Genomic DNA, 24025 nt, shown 5'->3' with positions numbered 1-24025 from the left:
TGCCAACATCGTCCGGTCTCCACTTAAAGCCCTTATTCATGTACACAATCAAAGTGTATCCAATCTTATGTTGTGGGAACCTTGTAGACTACATCTACGTAAACATGATAATATTAAACTAGAAAGAGTACAGAGGGCAGCGAACACACTTTTCTTTCTCATTAATCTTCACATAATATGTACATCCCACATCAGCGTCTGCTGTACGGCTCCCAGAACTGGGCTTATGAAAAGAAAGATGAAGGAGCATAATTAAGTTCTTTTTCCTTTACCCTAACTCGGCGGCTGGCGTAGACAAATGGGTTGGTGCGTGACTACCATTCGGAGTACGTAGATTCGTATCTCCGTGAAACTCCACACTGAAAAACATTTTTTGCCTAATAGCGGTCGGCCCGGCGCCAATTATATATATATACAACGGCAGTCACTGATAATACGGCCTGAAACCAAATTCCTTTTTCCGGAACTTGATATATCAACCTGTAATAAGCTCTTATATAGCGACAACTTCAAATTGGAGCGGCGAATCGGTTTCAAGAGTTGGATCAGATTTTTGTTCAGGCTCCCTGGCAGTTTGTATCTCCTTTCATCGGGCCGATTCTGCAATGCAGTACTTTATTGAATAATGAATGCAAACTGCTTTTGGTATACTTAATTTAGGTGTTCTTGGTAACCGAAACATCGTCAGAAACGTCTTTTTCCAAGATGTTGCCAATCGCTTTTAATTCCTGATTCGTCATCAAATGGGTCAGAGCCAAACTCACTTGGCTAGGTACCACCTACAATGATTAACAAAAAGGTGAAAGAAAGCAAAGAACGATTCTGGGGGCATTTCGACAATACCTGCATACCTATTGTCTCCACAAAATTTTCAGTGGTATCAAGTACGTTAGTTGGGAGTGTATCTACTCGGAACAAGTTTCCTTAAATTGCTCCTTCAGACTTCCATACTGGTGTAGCGTCTCCCAAGCTGAGATCTACGCTCTAGAAAAAGCAACAAAAACGATAAGACTGTTGGACTTATCTCCAGCAAGCCCTACCATTTTTGTTGATTGTCAAACGGCAATGAAGGCACTGGCCTCAACGAGCATCAATTCAAGACTTTGTTAAAGAATGCCGGAAGGAGGTCGCTCTCGCTTACCCAACAACACAACAACTCACTTTGTTGGGATCCCGGCTACTCTGGAGTGAAGGGAAATGAAATAATGGATGAATTGACTTAAGCGTAATCGCGGAAATCAATAGAAGATGGTCTCGGACTACTAAGTGCGGCGTCTGCAAAGCGCTCCGAAGCGCACCAAAGCTGAATCTTACGAGGACCATACGTCTGTTTGGATTCAACAGATCAACTACCAACGTTTCACAGGTGTTATAACGGGTCACTGCGCTACTGGCACCCAGTAGATAAGGTGTACCCCACAATGACTTCTGCATGAGTGTTGGAGGTGAATAAGGAATTGAGTCGGTGCAACACCTCCTCTCTGAATGTCCTGCACTTCAAAGATGCCGTGCCTAATATCTTGGCGATTTTTTCTTTAAAGACCTGGGAAACTTACAAAATGTCGCACTGGATGGACTAGGTACCTTCTTAAAAAGATCGAAATGGTTTAAGCAACTTTGTTAGGGGATGGAAATCAAATGCAAGTATCACAATAGGCCTTAAGGCCACCGAGTGCCTTGCCTTGAACAAGCAACCTGGCTATTTTAACCTAACTATGTTAGTTGGTTTTAACACAGTCATTCGAAAACTATGACTGTACATAATAATTAGTTGTTACTTATGCTTACTTAGATCAAAAAATTTGCAAAAAATTATCGATGTGCAGTGTAAACCTATGCGCGTATCTTAAAAGGGTTATACAAAGTCTTCTCTGTCCCCTCTGCTGCTACTCTGGGATAGAAGGCGCGTAGGTGCCCGTCTATTAAAAACTTTCTTGAAATCAGTATTCCACAGTTAGACTAAATCTTTTTCCCGAAATTCTAACTAATTTTGAACGCAAACTCTCGCATCTTTTTGAAATGAAAGCAACCATCAAGGATGATAGATTTACAAAAATGCTTTTTAGCTATGGTGAAAAAGAAAATTGTGAGGGAAACTTCGGCTGTCACGTCACTTGGGAGACTCATCAGCCGAAATCTGCACGATCATTTCACATGTATTCACACACTCGTCCAATCAGTCGTTGTTCAGATGGCAATGAAGTGTCATTGGTTGATTTTCTTCGTATATCAGCAACACAATCTCAGTTTTGTTGTAAATACATCCCAAGTGCCGTTAGCCTATCAGCTGAGTCTGTCAAATTAGCTCAGAGCCGAATAACGGCCTGTTAGGGAGCACACCTCTAAAATTGTTCACTATAAGCAACCATTGCCCGATTACCTATACACATTACTACAAAATATATCATCCAGATAGCGTAGTATGTACAGTGAAGCATGAAGAGGAAGTTGAACTTTCTCGGATTATTGACTGGCCAAATTGACTCGATCTAGAGATTGAAAAACCCGCACGTGATTATAGAACAACCAGGGCTTTCACAGAGTGGAAAATATGGCGTGGATTCTAAAGTTGTGACATCAGTAGCCATTCTAATGGCTGCTAGAAACGCAATTTCGGTGAGCGTTAGATAGTTTTGATTACTGACTTGTGAGTCATTACTTCGATTCCGTTGATACAATTTTGTAAGCATATTTATGCAAATCTTTTAAGCACAAACTCTTCTACATATCATCTGAACTGATTTTTTGAAAATCATATTTTTAAAGACTAATTTTATTGATAATAAACTCGATTTGAAGAGATATTTTCACATCGGTCCTACTCACGTAAATCTTCATATTTTTCGGAAATATTTCGGCGTATTTTTATGATTCCCATTCAACTTCTGCTGGACACTCACTTCCCTGGATCACTTGTGCTAGACGAGATCTCTGTGCCGGCAGAAACTACTACATCTGCGAGTGCTGAGAACTTAAAACTAGCAAACAAGCTATTCCATGAAAAGCGGGTACAATGGGCGATAAGAACATTCAGCCCATACAAATCTCCTGGTCCTGATGGGATATTCCCCTGTCTTTTACAGCAAGGTGCACACCATATTATCCCTAATTTGACCAGACTATACAAAGCTAGGATATTTACTTACAAAATGGGCTGAGGTTAAGGTTGTATTTATTCCAAAGGTAGGGAAAAAACCCGAGCAATTGCCTAAATCATACAGACCAATTAGGCTCAGCTCATTTTTCCTTAAAACAATGGAAAAGATAGTTGATCAGTATATTAGGGAAAACAATCTTGCTAACTTCCCACTGCATCGATTTCAATTTGCCTATCCACAGGGAAAATCCACTGAGACTGCAATACACAGCCTGGTAACAGTTATTGAAAAGGCTATTGAGTCCAAACAGATAGCTCTATGTGCATTTATTGACGTATCAGGGGCTTTTGATAACACTTCCTATGAGGCAATCTATAATGCCCTATATCTAAAGGAAGTACCTGAACCCATCACTAGATGGATAATATACATGCTGAAATCTAGGACGATCAGCACCGAACTAGGAGGAACAATCAAATCTATTAAAGCCACAAGAGGTTGCCCTCAAGCAGGCGTACTCTCTCCTCTTTTGTGGACTCTAGTCATAGATGTACTTCTCCACAAACTGAATAACCTCGGATTTCACACTCAGAGCTACGCTGATGACCTAGTAGTTTATGTATTAGGCTGGCATGAGGAAACCATTTCGGATCGCATGCAGCAAGCCTTTACAATAATAAACAAATGGTGCACGGAAAAAGGGCTCTCCATTAACCCACCGAAAACAGCACTTGAACCGTTTACTACAACACTTCAACTCTCGACAGAAGCGAACTATCTTGGCGCCAGTCTTGACAAAACGCTTACGTGGAATTCCCATATTGAGATAGTTACTTCAAAAGCCACAAGGGCATTCTTTGCCTGCATAAGGTTTTTTGGTAAGACATGGGGACTAAACCCTAGAATGACCTTCTGGACATTCACCACAGTTGTGAAACCCATAGTCACTTATGCATCATTAGCATGGTGGCCCAAGGCCAAGCAAAGAAAAGCAGTAAACGAACCAAACAAACTGCATCGCCTGATATGTGTTGGTATTACACATATGTTGATATATGTTGGTATTATACTATGAAAACATGTCCCACGGATGTCCCACGGTGTGCTCCTGAACATACCACCGCTTCCAATCTTGATTGAAAGGGAAGCTCGCTCGAGTGCCCTAAGATTAAAAGGTATATCTAAACTTAAAAGTGGGGATATGAAAGGACATTTAAAGATCTTAGAAGACTTCCTACATAGTCCCATTTTTCATAGGGATGATATACTATCACCCAAACCAATACTCAGGAACTTCCAAGTTATAATTAATGAACGCACAGACTGGAGAACTAACTCTATCACTTTCAAACCTGGCTCCCAGCTATGGTTTACTGATGGGTCCAAATTGGAAAATGGTAGAACAGGGGCAGGAATCATTGGGCCTAAATTCAAAAAATCGATTCCGATGGGATTCTACCCAACAATATTCCAGGCAGAAATACATGCCATCGAAATATGTGTGAGAGAATACCTTAGCAGGAAAATGAGAGGTACTCACATCTACATACTTTCAGATAGCCAAGCAGCTCTAAAGCCCTTCTATCAACAACTATCACCTCTAAATTGGTAAATGATTGCCTAAACCTTCTCAACACGTTAGGGAACCTCAACATAGTAACACAAGGCTGGATTCCGGGACATGAGGGAAATGAAATGGCTGATGACCTTGCAAAACAAGGAGCAAATATGCAACTTACTGGTCCTGAGCCTTTCTGTGGACTCACAAAAGGCCACATTAATGAATTCCTTAGGAAATGGGAAGAAAGAAAATTTGCTGCACACTGGCTAAACTGTGCCGGTCAGCGTCAAGCCAAACTATTCCTAAGTCCCAACAAAGGAATATCTGACAAGCTTCTCTCACTAAGCAGAGTAGATCTGCGTCTTTTAGCAGGATATCTTACAGGTCACTGCAGCCTGAGGTATCATCTAAATAATATTGGTCTATCTGAGACCAATGTCTGCCGCTTTTGCGAAATGGACATAGAAAGCTCAGAACATGTGCTTTGTGAATGTCCTGCGTTGGGCAGACAGAGACTTCATCACCTTGGTGGTATCGTAGTATCTCCATGCAATCTTTGGAACAACAAACCCAAAATTGTGCTAAAATTTTTAAAAAGCCTAAAACTCTAGGGTTACAAAAATAGGCCTTTCACAATAGATCAGCTCTGGTCGCAGTGCGTAATGGCCTTCTAATAATAATAATAATATGATTCCCATGAACAAACGGCTACTTTTTGTGAGGCATCCTAATATATATATTTAGAAATAAACTTCCACTTTTTACTTAGCAACGAAATACTCAATAAATATCAATGGCATTTTACTAACGCCTTGCCCGTAGATATTTTTTGACCCGTTGCTAGAAAACTGATATTTTGAAGCTACCCATGCGTATACTCCGAAGTCTGCAAGTATATTTATTTTTGGTAAGCCATAGTAAATTTCAAAAAATATGTATGTATGTATGTATATTTTACTGAGAGAGGGGTATTTAAATATCTACAATAATAGGCAATTTAAAAAGTTATAACTGGAAGCCAAACCCTATGGCAGCTTTGCTTATTAGAAGCTCATTTTCTATTACACTCGTTCCACATTTCCTTGTATTTATTTTGCTTATGTACTTATCAATATAAATGTGTGTGTATGTGCATATGTAAATATGTATGTACATATGTCTATATGTCTACTTTATTTCCATTATCTGAAAAATACTGTGTGCGCATACAAACGTACCATATTTTCCAATCCGTTGGCAATGCTTGCATCAACCCCTCTTTGGCTAAATAAAGCAAATGCGGCTCTTTAACTGGATCAATGCCAACCATCAAAGCATAATCTTGGATTTCTAGAATAAAAAAGAAAAACGTATTGTCATTTTGAAAGGTTTGTGAGTAATGCGACTAAGAGTTAATTGCGATGAGAGATAATCTTAAAAAATAGGGCACTATAAATAAGTGGATTTCTTAAATATCGATGTGTTTATTTGTGATAAAATCAATAGAATATTGTTAAAAATAAAACAGAAATCATTGCAAATTGGGTTTCTTATTACAAACTGCAGACAAAATATGCCCTAACAGCACTGTAATAAGATTGAACACTTTAACCCTAGAAAGATAACCTACGTCTGAGAGACGTATGCCTTTTTAATTTTTCGCTCTCCCTCTCTCGAATGTTTTAGTACCACGTTGCTGTTTTTATTTTTCTCAGTCGTTTACAGTAGCTTGCCGGTGGTGGTTATTTTGTTGTGGTAAGTTCGATACTTTTTGAGTTTTGGCGATCGCATACGTCTCGGAGACGTATGGTTAGCTTTTGTGTGACTTTTACACTCAATTTGAATAAATTTGTTTTGATTGTGATTTCGTTTTTTCATCACTTAAACCAAGAACAATGGCCCGAAATGGATGCTTAAATGACACTGAAATAAGTACGTATTTGCAAGGTTTATCGGACGCTCCGGAATCATCTGATAACAGTGAAACAGAAAATGAATTATTTGAAGATGATGTTCAGAGCGATGTCGAAGATGAGGAAATCGCCAGTGAAGGTCGTGATATCAACACAGCTTTATTGGAGGACCAAGTTACAGGATCTTCCAATTGTGTTTCTTCTTCAGATAGCCGTATTCTTACGTTTTCTGAACCTACTATTAGAAGCAAAAGTAAGTACTGCTGGACAACGTCGAAAGGTAAAAACGTTGGCAGAGTTTCTTTATCCAACATTGTTCGAACGGCAAGAGGTCCTACTAAACAATGTAAATCATTGCTTGAGCCCCTTTCCTGCTTCAATGCATTTTTTACCGACGATATTATTCTGGAAATTGTAAAATGGACAAATGTGGAAATATCCCTGAAACGTAAAGATGGAATGACGACAGCAACTTATAGGGATACAAGTGAACACGAACTCCGCGCTCTGATTGGAATTCCCGTTTTGACAGCTGCGTTAAAAGATAACCATCTGACAACCGATGAAATATTTGATAATACCTACAGTGGAACGCTATATACTTCAGCTATGAGTCGCGATAGGTTTAAATTTTTGATTCGATGCCTGCGAATGGATGACAAAGCATTGCGACCTTCTCTTCAATCTAATGGCCGGTTTTTGCCTGTCAGAAAAGTGTGGGATATGTTCATTGAACAATGCCAAACCAGTTACACACCGGGGTCGCATACCACAATTGACGAACAGTTGCTGGGTTTTCGTGGCCGATGTCCATTTAAGATGTACATTCCCAATAAACCAAATAAATATGGGATCAAAATTGTAATGATTTGCGACAGTGCCACAAAATATATGTTCAATGCCATTCCATACCTAGGCAAATCGACTAATACTAACAACGTCCCTTTGGGGGAATATTACGTGAAGGAATTATCCAAACCAATACATGGGACTTTTCGCAATATTACTTGTGACAACTGGTTTACGTCAGTTCCACTGGCAAAGAACTTATTAAAAGAGCCGTACAAATTGACTTTGGTGGGAACTATAAGGTCCAATAAACGTGAAATTCCGGAATTAATGAAAAATTCACGATCGCGAGAGGTTGGAAGTGCCAGATTTTGTTATGATGGACCTTTAACGCTTTTGTCCTATAAACCAAAGCCTTCTAAAATGGTATTCATGCTCTCATCCTGCAACGAAAAAGGCAGTATCGATGAAAGTAGTGGTAAGCCAGACATGATTTTGTATTATAACCAAACAAAAGGAGGTGTCGACACGTTTGACCAAATGTGTTCAATAATGTCGTGCTCAAGGAAAACTAATCGTTGGCCTATGGCAATATTTTACGGACTGCTCAACATAGCTTTTGTAAATTCATACGTTATTTATTGCCACAACCTGCAGTCTCGAACGTCTGGTCGAAGAAATTTTATGAAAACTTTATACAGTTCGTTGACATCGCCATGGATGGAAAGGCGCTTGGAGGCCCATAGTTTGAGTAACGCTTTGAAGCGAAATATAAAAAATGCATTGCCTCAACAGGTTGAAAGAGACAATAAGGGAGGCAGAGAAGAACCTGAACCAAAAAAAAAAAGATACTGTTCCTATTGCCCCTCAAAAATAAGGCGTATGTCTAAAATGGTGTGTGTAAAATGTACTAAGCCAATATGCGGGGAACATAAAAATGAAGTGTGCAAAACTTGTACCTATATTTTTTTTTATTTATCATAAATGTTATATCTAAATAAGCTTAAAAAGCGAAAGAAATGTGTTCATTTTAGTTTTAAAGAAAACGGCAGTTCCTTTTACAAAATACTTATTTTTTTTTTGTTTATTTTATAAGAATACTGAAAATGTGATTTTTTCTTACATAATAAAAAAAAGTTTCTCCAAAAATGCATTTAAAAAATAAGGAAATATATAAAGAACCAACGACAGTAAAAAAAGGTAAAAAATATTTCCAAAAATAATGTCACCATAAAGAAAAACTATGATACGTCCCACAGACGTATGGTTATCTTCTCCGTAACTTCCAATAAGGTTATCTCTCTAGGGTTAAGTAAGTGGGGAAACCCTAGTTACGGTCACTGTATGAACTCCCACCTCCAATTACAATCACAATATTCGCGATCTTCCTATCCACAAGGAAACAGTGAAATAGGATGTTGTAGGACGTGTACGAGGTGTTTTCAAAAAGTAAAGTAAATTTTCAAAATTCCCGGGCTACGTACATTCGACTTTCGATTATTATTTTTTTATGTTGGTACCCTCATCTCGAAGATATGTTCTCGATTTTAGCAATATTGTATGTTTAGTTTGTTTGTGAGAGGCATAAATAAGAAAGTGTTCGGCGATTTTCTGCTATCAATGACGACGCTCGCTCACCGATGAAAATGTTGAGAAAGTGAAGAAAATTGTTATTAAGAATCGTCGAATCACAATTAGAGAAGTTGCTGAGGATGTCGGCATATCGGTTGGCTCATGCCATGCAATTTTTTCGGAAATTTTAGGAATGAAGCGTCTGGCAGCGAAGTTCGTTCCAAAATTGCTGAATTTTGACCAAAAACAACGTCGCATGAGCACCGCTTAGGAATTGTTGAATGACGTCAACGATGATCCAGATTTGCTTAAAAGAGTCATACGTGGTGACGAATCATGGGCATGTGGTTATGTATCATAACCAAAGCCCAATCGTCCCATTGAAAGAGTCCAGGAAAGCCAAGACCAAAAAAAGCACTACAAGTTCGATAAAATGCCAAAGTTTTGCTCACTGATTTCTTCGATTACCATGGCGTAGTGCATCAGGAGTTCTTACCACAAGGTCGTTCGGTAAATAAGGAAGTTATGGGCCGCTTGCGTGAAGCAATACGAAAAAAACGCCCGGAATTGTGGAAAAAAATGAATGGCTTTTGCAACACGATAATGCACTTGCTCACTCAACTTTGCTTGTGAGAGATTATTTGGCCAAAAACCACAACGTTATCATGCCTCAGCCACCGTATTGCCCAAGATTGAAGAGACCGATGAGAGGACGATTTGGCGTTTTATGACGATTGAGGAGTGTCATGCGATACCCGGAGATAATGTCTGCATTTTCACTGACAGTCAGGGGACGAACGCAAAGCAGTCGAGAGCCTCTATGGTGACCATGAAATGCCACGCATTTCTTAACAAAATGGCAGAGCCATTTCGCCTAAATATTATAATGGTGTGTATACATCACCTTTAAATTCAACCTACATGAAGTTGGTTAACATGGCTCTGTAGCGTTCATTTCGGTACCGAAAGTGCACCTAACCTTCACTCTCTACGGATGTTTTGCTTTCTCGACATCCCTATGCGGTAGATTTTCTTGTGGATCTCGCCAGATTTGTAGACCACTTTTTATTACCATTTCGTTCATGTGTTCTATTGTTAAATCATTTGGTCTTTATAAACAAATAACCCGGCATTTCTGTGCAAAACTCTCATCAAATTTCGATATAAAACTGATGCAAAAAAAGTGTTTCAGAACGATTCGAGCAGCTGGCAAGTTGCATATGATCTTACCGACTTTTTATTTGATGATAGTATTACCATCTAACCTAACCCTATCTTCCTCTGAGCGACCTCGGTAGTCTAGCGTATGTGTACTAGCTTGCCATCCCAGAGGTTGTGGGTTCGAATCCCACGTATAGCACGGTCCTCGCACTTTTCCAAATCTACATATTTTCCCTGTTTCTAAAAACAAAAAAAATTTCATATCTCAAATCCTTTCCATCCTTACTCTCGCACAATAGTCTGCGCATTATTTGCATTGTGACTGCTAAAACAAGCAAAAAAAAAACAAAGAAAACCACACAGGTACACATTGCATCAATGGCGCCAGCAAGAGGAAGCGGGTGACCGCGGTAATAGCGTGAACACACGAAATTTAGCGAAGTCCTCAACCATCTGTGCGATCCTTCTGCCAAAAAAATGTGACACACAGATGGCGCTCCACGCAGTAAGAAGGCGTTGTTCCTAAGCAACGACAGGTGAGCATTCCCACTACTTAGGACTGGTAGCGGCAGGCTAATCACCTAACCTGTCAGAAATCAAAAACAGAATAACGAAACCAACTCAAGACTGAGTCTTGTCGAGGCCCTATGCTCCCGAGAGGAGTGAACAAGGAAAAAAAACTATATATCGCACTAGCACAATTAATAACGGTACATGACTAGCAAACGAACAATAAAGAGCTCGTAATAAAATCAGTTGTTGGAAAGTTCTTTGAATAAATAATAAACAATAAAGAGTAAAGCAAGAAAGCATAGCCCTTCAGGACAGGTTTTATCGGAAATATTCAGATTCGTATCAATTGATTCAGAAACAAATCCAAGTAACAATAAGTAAACACAGTAAAAGAGGATATCTCAGAGATAAATTGATTGATGTGTAAATCAAAATTGAGTTTAAAACGGAAAGAGTTCTTTAAGATACCTTTACGACTTTTTAAAAGCAATATCCCACAACGTAACATAACCTCCAAAAAATGCCAAACGACGTATTTTTGCATTTTTAATTAAGAATATCTCGTAAACGTGGCGTGGGTCATTCTGAGCTCAAATTCGGATTCGGTGTGCCAAGAAACGTCCGAAAATTATAATTTGGTTCTTGATGCTGATAGTTTATAAAATTTCATCGGTCGGCGTAGTCCCCATAAACTACTCGTGCACCAAAAAAAATCGCTATTTGGTGTAGTTTGCATCTCTGAGACACCATTCGTACACATTTTTTAAAACAGAAAAGGAAGCTAACGCTAGTGCCAATAGTGAGCACTACAGATAAATTAGATATTAACGATTTTTTGTTTCTCCAGGTCAATGCCATGGTCTAAGTGATAAAAGGTTCCAACCATAGAACCCGTGATGTCATCATTTTATTTTCACAAACTTCTCGTGGGCAAATGATCTCAAAAAGTGACCCGATCAGGTGATTTGACTCACTTGTGCTACTTTTTGTCGGGGTATGTCAAATCACTGTTTAATGGTGATAAACCAACTGTGATGGACGACTTGAAAGCTAATATTCTACATGTTATTAACAAGATAATTTTGTTGTATTGGAAAGAGTGAAAACCGCTATAAAGCTGGACCGACCGACAGGTGTTGTATAAACTGAAATATTTATTTAGAAAAATGGTTTAAACCCTTAAAGCAAGAATAGCCAGTACTTCTTCATACCTGTATAAACGCGTATACCTACTAAATTGGTAGTGTAATTTCTGCAATATTAAAAAGGAAGGTATGCAGCCCCCGAAAACGATAGCACATCAACATTTCCACCAATTTTGACTTTTTCTTTGAATTATCCATATTTTTAATTGAAGTGCACCTCTTATGAGTGAAGCGATTCTATTTGAGGAAAGATTTTTGGTATGCAGTTTTATAGCTTACTAGCAAACCCGGCCCGCTTCACTGGGCACACTAAAATAGAATAGATATGGTTTAGAACAGAAAATATATCGCACCCTAAATACAAAAGGGTCACAACTCAAAATGTACTTCTGCTCAAATATGAACGAGACGTTATCAATAAAACGGTCCGCGGATGACATATGGCAAAAATAAATTTTTTGTTTTTTGGTAGGACTGTTACAAGCTTACATGGCAAATTTCAGCGTGATATGTCACATAGTTTGTTTTCTGTGTTACTGTAAACAAGTCAAGCTCGAGTGTGGAAAATTTTGAGTTGTGCCCCTTTTGTATTTAGGGTGCGATATGGTTTTCATATTATTTATTTCTTTATTCTTTATTCAAGCGCTTTGGCATAAACAATATTTTTTGTTTTTCTTTTTGTTTTTGAGTAAATATAAAATATAAATTGAAAATCAGGAAAAAAGAAGATTGTTTTTAAATTTCAAATCAACGCATATGAATAACTAAGAAACAATCGTCTTTTTTCCTGATCATCCATGAATTTTTCGTTTCAATTTATATGTTTTATTAAGCATTGGAGCTTTTTTAACCATTATCCATTTATATTTTTCAAAAAAAAAACGAAAACATTTTTTTTTTTCCACGAACACATAATTTCATTCGGATTTCACATTAAATTCTCAAATTTCGTAAGAAGTTATTCACTGTTCCAAAATCCACTCCAAAAAAATTCACAAACAATTTTTACATATTGCACTTACGTTTTTTCCTTATGGCATCCAAATCAGAAAGAAATATTGACACATTGTAACTCACACTGTCAATTTGACAGATCAGTTCCACCCCAAGCGTTAAAAAAGTAAACGACATTATGGCTGGCTCAAAAGAACGCTATACCCGTTGCCAGTGCTCCGAATTACAACCAAACTTTACGAACCCCATTTTCAATACTTACTTAACAATGTGCATAAGTTTGGTTTAATTCGGTGCAAAGACACGGCGGGTCCACGTTTTGGCATATATTTCGAGACCCTAGTCATCAATAGGTATGAAAATTACCCCGTATTAAAGCACTTATCAACAGCTTTCATTTGATACCCATATTGTACATACACAACCAAAGGTTACCTGGGTCCACGTTTTGACCTATATCTCGAGACCCCAGTCACGTAGCGGCATGAAAAATACTCTGTACTAAGGCATTCACCAACAGCTTCAATTTGATATCCATATTGTACAAACACATTCTAGGCTCCACGTTTTGGTCTCTATCTCGAGACCCTAGTCACGGAGCGGCATGAAAAATGCTCTGAACTAAAGCATTCACCAACAGCTTCCATTTGATACCCATATTGTACATACACGTCCGAAGGTTACCCGGGTCCACGTTTAGACCTATATCTCGAGACCCTATCTACCAATAGGTATTCAAACTATACGGAAACCATCTTCAATACCTTCTTAACAATGTGTGTAAGTTTGGTTTAATTCGGTGCAGACACGGCCGGTTAGCGAACACACACAAAAAGTTGACTTTATTTTATATATAAGATTTTTTTCAGTTTGTGTCCGAAAAATCCAAATACAGGGTGGCGCACGAATCGTGCTACAAAAACAAAACGTAATAACTTTTTTTCTAATCAATGTATTTAACTTTTTGTTTTTTTATTGTATAGATAATTCAATTTTATTTTATGTAACTAATTAGTTTTGAAAATAATAGAACGTAAATGATCTCCATGCTCATTCACGCATATGCGACACCTGATGAGAAAATTGTTCATTGCGCACTGAAGGGTTGAAGTCGGGATCGCCTCAATTATTGTTGTGATGGACTGCTTCAATTCAGTCAAATTACTTGGTTTTGCTTTATACACCTCTTGTTTGAGATAACCCCATAAAAAAAATCTGGTGCAGTGAGGTCAGGTGACCTTGGGGGCCAGCGGAAAGTGGAATTTCTGGATATCAATTTATTTCTAAATTTTCGTTGGAGCTCCTCCATAACCGGTCTGGCTATATGTGCAGTTGCTCCATCTTGCTGGAACCAAATGCTGTTAAAAGGGATACGTCTTCGCCGCAGTTCTGGATAAAAAAACTCCTTCAACATGTTTAAATAACGGTCCCCATTTACAGTCGCTGTTACACCGTTTTCTTCGAAGAAGTATGGCCCGACAATGCACCTTGATGAAACTGCGCACCACACTGTGACTCGTTCTGGGTGCAGTTCCATCTCATGGAGTATTTGCGGATTTGATTGACTCCATATACGGCAATTTTGCTTGTTTACATTGCCGTTTAGATCAAAATGGGCCTCATCAGACATAAACAAGCAATTCTTCGGCCATTTCAATAATTTTTTGGCAAAATTCCAGGCGAATAGGCAAATCCAGAGGCTTTAATTTGCTTGTGATTTGAACTTTGTACGGAAACAAGTTTAAGTCATCATGAACTATCCGCTGCAATGACCGTCTGCTAACTCCAATTTGCGCCGACAAGTTACGAGTCGAAACTCTTGGATTTGCCTGAATTGACGATGCTACAGCCGCGATTGTGGCTTCGACCCGAACATGGGGATCTCGATGGTACGGTCTGCGTGCGATGCTTCCAGATTCAGCAAACATGTTCACCAGCCTCATAATGGTCCATCTGCTAGGGGGAGTGCCGCCAAACTCCCGCCTAAATTCCCTTTGGACGGAAATGATGGACTGCAAAGCATGGTACCGCTGCACTATCCAAATCCTCTTTTCGGTATCCCAAGCCTCCATTTTTTGTAAATATTTTTGCAAAATAAAAAAAAAAAAAAGCCGATTACTCACACAGAAAAAAAGTTATTACGTTTTGTTTTTGTAGCACGATTCGTGCGCCACCCTGTATCTTACGGAACCCTATTTTTTTCCAAAATGAAATGTAATCCATGTTACTCTTGGATAATGTAGTTTTCGAATAGTGAAAGAATTTTTAAAATCGGTCCAGTAGTTTTTGAGCCTATTCGTTACAAACAAACAAACAAAGTTTTCCTCTTTATAATATTAGTATAGATTAAATTTTAGTATGATAAAGTGAAAATTTTAAGTTTTTGAAAAATCTTTGATTTTTTATCATTTTATTCCACACTTTTTCCATAATACGAATGCATGACATGTTTTTGTATGGACAATTTTCTAATTTTTCCATAAAATTTGAAAGTTGGTTTTATATGGTTTTTGTTGGATAATTAACGATGCTTTCATACAAAAATTATGAACATTATAACAAAAACAAAAATGTTGCTGTGCCATCGTTGTGTCGAGGGGTTTAAGTATGACTGTTCATATGCAGAGAACCATTAAATATTCTGTGTCATGCTAACTATTCATTATGAAAAATTCTTCATTATTATAAATAAAATCTAAACAAAAAACTGGGCCGTGCAAACTAGGTGTGTTAACAGTGATGACACAACAGCACAACGCTTTCAATGGAGTGTCTAAGCTCACTTAAAACCGTAGGGAGAGCAGCACTCATCAAGATTAGAGCGGTTGAGTGAACTGTACATATAAAATGTACAGTAAGATTAAAATATGTTAAGCCACTGCTTGGCGTAAGCTTTGGCACCGACGGCAATGCTTGAAGGAAGTTGTTAGAACGGCAAACGAGTACGTTGAGAGTAGACAAAAATAAAAAATATATTACCAGCTCAAATTAAGAACTCAATCTTATATGAATTTGAAATTGCATTATTTCATAATTTACTCTATTCTTCGTGTTGTCTTATTTGATGTTAGTTATTGGAATCATTTCAATTGTGTTGCTTCAGAAAAAAGGAAAACGGGCAATCTAATAAAAAAATACGCTCAAAAATATCCACGAAATTTAAGGAACGAAGAAAAATAAAACAGTTAACGTTGCCACCTAAAATTCAATAGTTTGCATAGCCTAAATTAAAAAGTTGCAAATTGTACAGGAAATAATAGAAATCTTTCAAAGTGATTTTCTTTAAGCACTTATTTTGACACATCTCGAATACAAATTATCAAAATATAGCGCATTTCGAACTAAAATAATTCCAAATGAATCAATTTCCACAAGTTTTTGAAAAGTTTTTGTATTCTTTAGGACTTAATACATTTTCGGTGAGTATTTTGTACTTAGCGAAGTGGCTTATCACTGAATAGAAATGCTTAGAAATAAAACCGGTAGTTTGATATTTTAAGACACGATGCACAATCAAAGATAAATTAACTGTCAAGGAAGTTGTTTCTGATGGTGAATCAAAACCGAAGAAGGTCAGTGGGCCAAATACTTTCTGAATGAAAAGCCATATGTTCCGGTAACTTACGAGGTGTAGCAATTAAGGTTAATAAAACACGAGCAAATCAAGTTACGAGCAACATTTTATTACTAAACTTCGCAATAGGCTCAATCTAGCTATACCTAGTACATGGGCTGAAAAGTACCGGGCCTAACAAAGAAAACACGTTTTTTTTTTGGTTCAAAATTAGCTTTATTTTTCAACTTAGTTTCAAGAACAACAAAATCATTCCAGCACCGCTTTAAGATTTCAATACCACTATTGTAGAACGATTTATCTTTTGCCTCAAAATAGACCTCAGTTTCAGCGATAACCTCTTCATTCGAGCGAAATTTCTCATCGCCGAGCATATTTTTTAGTGAAAGTTAATGAAATGCTCATGCAATATAAAACCGAAACGTTCTTTTAATATCTTTACGATGTCAGCTAACTCACGCAACTTCATTTTTCGATAATTCAAAACGAATTTGTGGATTTTTTGATGTTACTCCCTCATTTGGGCGTCTATTAGCGCAAAAATTTTACGTAAAAATAATGGTGTTTTTCCCCCCTAAACAAATATTATTCTTACTCTATTTTGCCCAAGATGCCCTAATGCAATCGAAAGCGCGGAACACGTGACTTTACATTGTGATTACGCACAAGAACGTGCAATACTTGAAAGAGTTTTGGGACACGCACCTAGTCCTATGAACCTCGCACGGCACATGTGCTCATCCAGTGCTAGGTGGGAGGCGGTTCGAGCGTTTCCTGGAAAAATAATGGTACGACTTCAATTTATTGAATGGTAGCGCAAGGCACAGCAGCAGGTATAATTGCAAGTACGTCATGGAGTTGAACTGTTTCTGGGCAAGACGACAACAAACGCCGACATTTGAGTCAACCACTCACAATAACATCAGACAGAAGACAATACGATAGTTCGTAAATACTGCGCTATTCCAAATTTTCCGATGTGCCATTTCCTTCGGAACCACCTGTGAAACAGTGGGAGGAGTAGATACTATCGCTGGCGTAAGATTTCCATACGTCCACAAAAGAGGGACCTGAACGCAGTTACCTGGTTGTGTCAATAGACATAAACTCGACTCTACCTTGATGAAATGCTTACAGCGGTCCGAGGTTGCAAATCAGCCGAGAGGAGGAATGTTATAGTGTGAATGGGAACATGCCCCACATACCACTGATGCGACGGCGCCTTTGATGATATTTCAGACATTTTAATTTTAATCTCCTACCCCCATAAAAAACGTCCTACCAATGGATGACCTTAGAGTTTTAGCCACCAGCTTTTTAAACTTCAAAACTTTTCATATTCTTTTTCCACTTGTTTGGCGCAGTAGTCAGAACTAAGCGATTTTTGCCGAATAGTTTTTTGTATTGGCCGATTTGGATGCTGATTAAGAAGCAAATATATGCACGATGCATATGAAGTGAGTTGAAAGTCATGATTATAAGCACAATAAATATATCTTTTAACATTTTTTGATATCGTTGTTATTTTGTTACTGTACGAACGATGATAAATTTCTATAGTGGAATCAAGAAAACTTAAGAAATAATTCCCCTTCGAAAGATGTCTCACTCTAATATAACTATAAAACAAACTTATGAGATAGACCTGCCATCAAATATTCCCATTTAATATTCTATCTGCAGTGCAAACAGTGAACACTACTACTAAACGTAAGAAAAACAACAGCAGTAAATAGGCGTTTAGTAACCACGGCCTAGCAAGGATAATAATAAAAACGAACACAACGACCGCAATGCTGTTGACGCCGAGGACACAACAAACTAAAAAACAGATTGCATCTGTTATGAACTACCCAACAGTGTTGCTGTCCCCAACTGGCTGTCATAACTATGGTATGCACACAGGTACATGGATAGATACGAGTACATACTTGTGGTCTCTATGTTATCACATCTTCTCTTGCTGTAGTAGTTGCTCTTGCTGCCATAGTTGTTGCTCGGTACTCATTGGTTGGACTTTCACTTTTTAATTTTAATTTGAATGAAAAATGCAGCTGTCAGCTTATTACGAAGATTTTTCATTTTTTATCTGCTTTCTAAAGTGGAATCTGCGAATTCATACTTTATTGAATGCTTCGTAGGAAGCCTCTTAAAATGTTTGTGTACATAAAGGCCTGAAGTTGACTGTAATAATAAATTCGGTCTAAAAACGGTGTTAATAAGCTTGAACAAAATGTAGACATTTATTTAATGAACTTTATAAATCAAATACATATGTACATACATATCGCTCATTTACTTTAATAGTGTCATAACTCAAAAAACCAAAATGACCAGAAAAGCATCTTCAAAGTTTTCAATGTATTATGCCTCCCGAAGTAAAAGTAAAGTGAAGCACCTCACCTAATGAGATACTGTTAATCAATATCGGCATGAATTTTGTACACATCATAAAAGAAGAAATTGGGATAATTTCTGCATATTTAATTTAAAAAAAAATTGTATACTATTGAAGTAAAAGAGCGATATGTATACGGAATGCATTTTTTCAATTTTTGGATTGAGTCATTCGCCCATAACTTGGTGTAGAACTTATGTGATTTCAGAGTGAAAAACTGGTTGATGTGCATTCTGTAACTCTATTTTGAAATGCGCTTTACTCCATTCAAGAAGTTTTGCAGAGGGGGGAACCTAAAACAAGAGGCAGTGGATCAAAACTGCATCAAAGCGTACCGTAACATCAAAGACGTGCCGTTTTCAGCTATTATTGTTATACGGCGTACATATTGGGTAGTCGAAAAAGTCTTTTCGTATTTCTAATCAAACTTCAACTCATTTTTTTTTATATTTATAATGAACTTTATTAAACCAAATATGTACCATTTTGGTCGACCACCTTTTGCCATTTTTCTGATAGAGACATTATTCCATCAGTGTAAAACTTTTGTGGTTTCTCGGCGAAAAACAGCGACAAGTAATTTTCACAGGCTTCTCTTGAAGCCAACTTTACTGCATTAAGGGAGCTCTGCATTGACCGAAACAAATGGTAGTCGGATGGTGCAAGGTCAGGGCTATATGGTGGATGCATCAAAACTTCCCAGCCAAGCTCTCCCAGTTTTTTGCCGAGTCATCAAAGATGTGTGTGGCCTATCGTTGTCCTGATGGAAGACGACGCCCTTTCTGCTGATCAGTTCTGGCCGTTTTTTTTCGATTGCTTGCTTCTATCTCATCAGATGTTGACAGTAAAGTGTAGAATCAATCGTTCGAGCAGGCGGGAGCAGCTCATAGTGGATGATTCCTTTCCAATCCCACCAAACACATAGCATAACCTTTCGAGGCGTCAATCCTGGCTCTGCGACCATTTGTTGAGCTTCACCACCCTTGCACCATGATCTTTTTCGCACATTATTGTCGTATTTGATCCACTTTTCGTCTCCTGTTACCATTCGCTTCAGAAATGGTTCGATTTCATTTCGTTTCAGCAAAGAATCGAAGATGTTAATTCGGTCCATTCAATTTTCACAGACAATTCATATGGTACCCAAACATTGAGCTTCTTTTTGTAACCAACCTTTTTTAAATGGTTCAAAACTGTTTGATGATGAATGTTTAGTGCCTTGGCGATGTCATGGCAGCTTATGTGGCGGTCCTGGTCAATCTTTTCCATAATTTCATCGACTTTTTCAACGATAGGTCGACCGGATCGAGACGCATCTTTCACATCGAAATTTCCAGAACGGAAGCGAGCGAACTATTGTTGTGCTACACGAACTGATACAGCATCGTCTCCGTAAACTTCACAAATTTCATAGGTGGCTTGCGTGGCATTCTTCCCTTTTTATACAAAAATTTCAAAATACAGCGAATTTCTTCATTATTTTCACTCATTGTTGAACAGCTATAACTTTTTTTCAACTTCTCCGAATTAAATTTTTTTTGGTTAAATGAAGCTTAAAATGTCACCTTTCTAACACCATATGATAGGACACTATGTGATTGGTAGCACTGGAGATAGATGCCTCCAATGACATCTATTGACAAAATACGAAAAGACTTTTTCAACTACCCAATATTTCTTCAACACTAACGCTAGTTTACAGTAAAACAAAACGCCGAAGAACCAGACCATCTAACATACCCCCGACAGCCGGTTCTACGTTACCGGAATGACCCGGATTCATTATATACATATATCCGGCCAAGGACTGTCACTCCAGCAGCACTCCCCGTACATGTATGGGGAATGTTTTTGCTGCTCCAACAACAACAATCCAATTCCTGTGTGAGCTTGTTCACTGAGTACAAAAGTTCATAACATTTTTTGCTGTCACGTAATTTTCGAGACATAGCCAAATAACGGTTTTGGGTAAACAAAGCAAAGATAGATCACAAAAATGTATAATACGAGAGCGACTAATTATATTTCTGCCCTTGGACGCTTCTAGTAACTGGAGCATCCGTTAGCCGATCAAAATAGAGGATATATCAAATTGAAAGTAATGAAATTTGCTATCTTCCGTTTCTGCCGAGCAAAATAAAGCGAATGGCAAATGGACGAGGAGCAACAATTATCATGTAATCGCACTTTCCTTGTTGGCTTGAAAACTAGATAGCTAACACTATTCAGGCGAATGATCCTTGATCAAACATCTCCGGGAATGTATTCAGAAAATTCAATGTTTCTCGAATGTAATATTACCGCCTTCAAAGTACTCCCCACCAACTGCAACGCACTTATGCCAGCATTTGATCCAGCTCTTGAAACATTTCTGGAGCTCTATTTTCGATGTAGCCATTCCAGCCGTCTTCGGCTTAAAACTATTTTTTTTTACTATTATTTTACCACTATACAGAGTGAACGATATGAAGTGTTATCTATTCCAAACCATAACTTTTTTGTGTGAAATTGGTTTTTATTGATTTCAAAGACAAAATTGTTCAAAAATGATTACAATTTTAACATATATTCACTTTAGCTCGATATGACCACCTTTTGCCTTGACTATAGCCTTCAAACGGTCAAAAAATTAGTTGCACGCTGCACGAATGTGATCTTGAGGTATTTTGGCCCATTCTCGTATAATCGCTTTTTTCAGCGCATCCATACTGGCATATTTTTTAGTCCTCACCTTGCTCTACAAAATGGACCAGATGGAATAGTCCATCGGATTTGCGTCTGGTGAATTCGAAAGCCATTGTGTGGACGAAATGAAGAGTGGAACATGATTTCTAAACTATTTTTGGTTCACACGAGCTCTATGAGACGGTGCCGAGTTCTGTTGGAACGTCCATGGTCTATGACCGAAATGTTTGCGTGGCCACGGCTCTAAAGCAGCTTCTAAAACATTTTCCCGATAATAAGTGGCATTCCCTTTGACACCAGGCTCGATAAAAACGATTGGGGAGCGTCCATCAGCGGTCACTGCGGTCCAAACCATTACTTGCGATGGGAAATTGCTTCGAGGGGCCATACGTAGGCTCAAATTCTCTTATGAGCGTTCGGTCACTGAAACACGATCGTTTTGAGTATTTATGAACTGCTCAATTGCAAAATTTTTGCAAGCGCATCAACTCCTTTGCTCTTGCGCACCGAACTTTTGTTGCTGCGTGTGCTTTTTGGAACTTGTAAGCCTTGACCTTAGCTCATTTTTCAATATGCGTCGAATGCTGTCTTGCGATATTTTCAGTTCTTTGGCCATTTTTCTGCCACTTCGACGTGGATTTCGTTCAAGTCGTGCCTTCACATTCCGAACCATTTCTGGCGTTGTTGCGGTTTTTTTTTTTGGTCCACCTCCATAGCGTTTTGCAATGCTACCAGTATCATTGTAACGCTTTATAGTCTGACACACAAACATTTTATTCACTTTGAGGTGACTGAGCTCACGAACAATGGCTGGTTGTGATTTTCCATCCAAATATAACGCCATCACACTATTACGTTTGAATTCCATCACAGAAAAAAATTCAACAAAACTGAGACGCAAATGCCTTTGATGGCTTATAAACAATATATTGAACTGTCATTAGAACAATTTTGACGTTGATGTCATGAGCTGTTTTACAGATACAAACAGTGTGAAGTTGGTAACACTTCATATCGTTCACCTTGTACATATATTTTTATCAGAGTAAGATTAGTTTAGTTTCCCTCACTTGTATCATTCATATATTTCTTTCATTTTCTAATATGAAAAAAACGAAACATTTTTCAAATATGGCTTCAGAACAAACAAGGAGACAAAAATGCACTAGTTAGCCATTACATATTTGAAAAATATAATAATACTATGCACATAAAAATAAGGCGAAACAGCTACCAACTAAAACATGGCTTGAGACCCAGTTGTCACTTCCAGAGCAGTTTGTCCGTGTTGTGTATGTAGGTAAGTACATTCGGTTGAGGAATAAGTTCATAGCGTTTTTTTGTTTTACAACGATTTGTTTGCTGTTTGGCAAAGGGTAAGTATTCATTCGATAGAACTCTTTCTGCTCCGTAAAACTATGTTAACTGTATTTTTTTAAATTATTTAATTTTTTATTAGTTTTCAGGCTTAGAAATGGAATCAACATTTTCGACACCTGATCTTCTTCGCTTTTCATTGAGGTTAAAAAGCTGCTTCTGAATTCGATAAAGAATGTCTAAAATCACTTTTGAAGGGCAACGGTTGCCAGACCACTAATGAATTGGCGAAAAAAATTAACTGCGATCATAAAACGATTCCCAATCACCTTCATTCAATGGAATTTACCGAAAGATTGGGAGCCTGGATGCCTCACGAGCTCAATGAAAAAAACAAAGAAAGTCGCCTTCAAATTGCTTCTCACCATCTGACCCGCCATCGAGCAACACGCGGTCATAAACAGCGCTTTTTGTACCAAATCGTCACGGGAAATGAGAATATGAAGCGAAGAAAGGAGTGGGTGGCTCCAAGAGATACGCCAAAACCAAGAGTCAAGTCGGATCTTTATCCAAAGAAGATCATTATATGTGTTTGGAGGGTATTGTGCACTGAGAAATACTCGAAAGGAATGCCACGGTGAACAAGGAGTTCTTCATTGCCCAGCTACATCGTATGAATAGTTGACATGGTCAAACCATACTCCTTCACGACAACGCCAAGTCCCATGTTGCACAAGTCGTCAAAGCTGCACTCCAAGTGCTCGAATAAGAGATCCTTCAACATCCGCCGTATTCTTCGGACCTTGCACCGACCGATTACCATCTTTTCAGGTCTCTGTCAAACCATATGAAGGGCGTTACCTTCGATAACAAAGAGATCCTTAAAAACTTGCTCAACAACTTCTTGAACACCAGACCAGGCGATAATTGGCGGAACAGCATCAGAAAATTGGTCGAGAGGTGGGAAGAGGTTGTAAACAGCAAAGGCGAATATATATTGGGTAGTCGAAAAAGTCTTTTCGTATTTTGTCATTAGATGTCGTTGGAATCATCTATCTCCATTTAACCAAAAAAAAATTAAATACGCAGAAGTTGAAAAAAAGTTATAGCTGTTCAAAAATGAGTGAAAATAATGAAGAAATTCACTATATTTTGAAATTTTTGTATAAAAAAGGGAAGAATGCCACGCAAGCCACCTATGAAATTTGTGAAGTTTACGGAGACGATGCTGTATCAGTTCGTGTAGCACAACAATGGTTCGCTCGATTCCGTTCTGGAAATTTCGATGTGAAAGATGCACCTCGCTCCGGTCGACCTATCGTTGAAAAAGTGGATGAAATTATGGAAAAGATTGACCACGACCAGG

The 24025-nt window shown here is 38.2% G+C and overlaps 1 protein-coding gene across 1 annotated transcript in view; it reads right to left on the bottom strand.

The window, feature by feature from the left end:
* LOC128858701 (centrosomal protein of 164 kDa) overlaps nucleotides 1–24025 on the bottom strand; it is a 38160-nt gene that overhangs the window by 5304 nt on the left and 8831 nt on the right. Inside the window, exon 2 of the mRNA XM_054095174.1 lies at nucleotides 5877–5988. Coding sequence (XP_053951149.1) covers nucleotides 5877–5988 — 112 coding nt within the window. The remainder of the gene's footprint in view (nucleotides 1–5876; nucleotides 5989–24025) is intronic.

The sequence above is a fragment of the Anastrepha ludens genome, chromosome 3, assembly GCF_028408465.1.
Source record: "Anastrepha ludens isolate Willacy chromosome 3, idAnaLude1.1, whole genome shotgun sequence".
In the NCBI taxonomy this organism is placed as follows: domain Eukaryota; kingdom Metazoa; phylum Arthropoda; class Insecta; order Diptera; family Tephritidae; genus Anastrepha; species Anastrepha ludens.
Note: the sequence above shows the minus strand (reverse complement) of the source record. Positions and strands in the feature narration are given on the sequence as shown.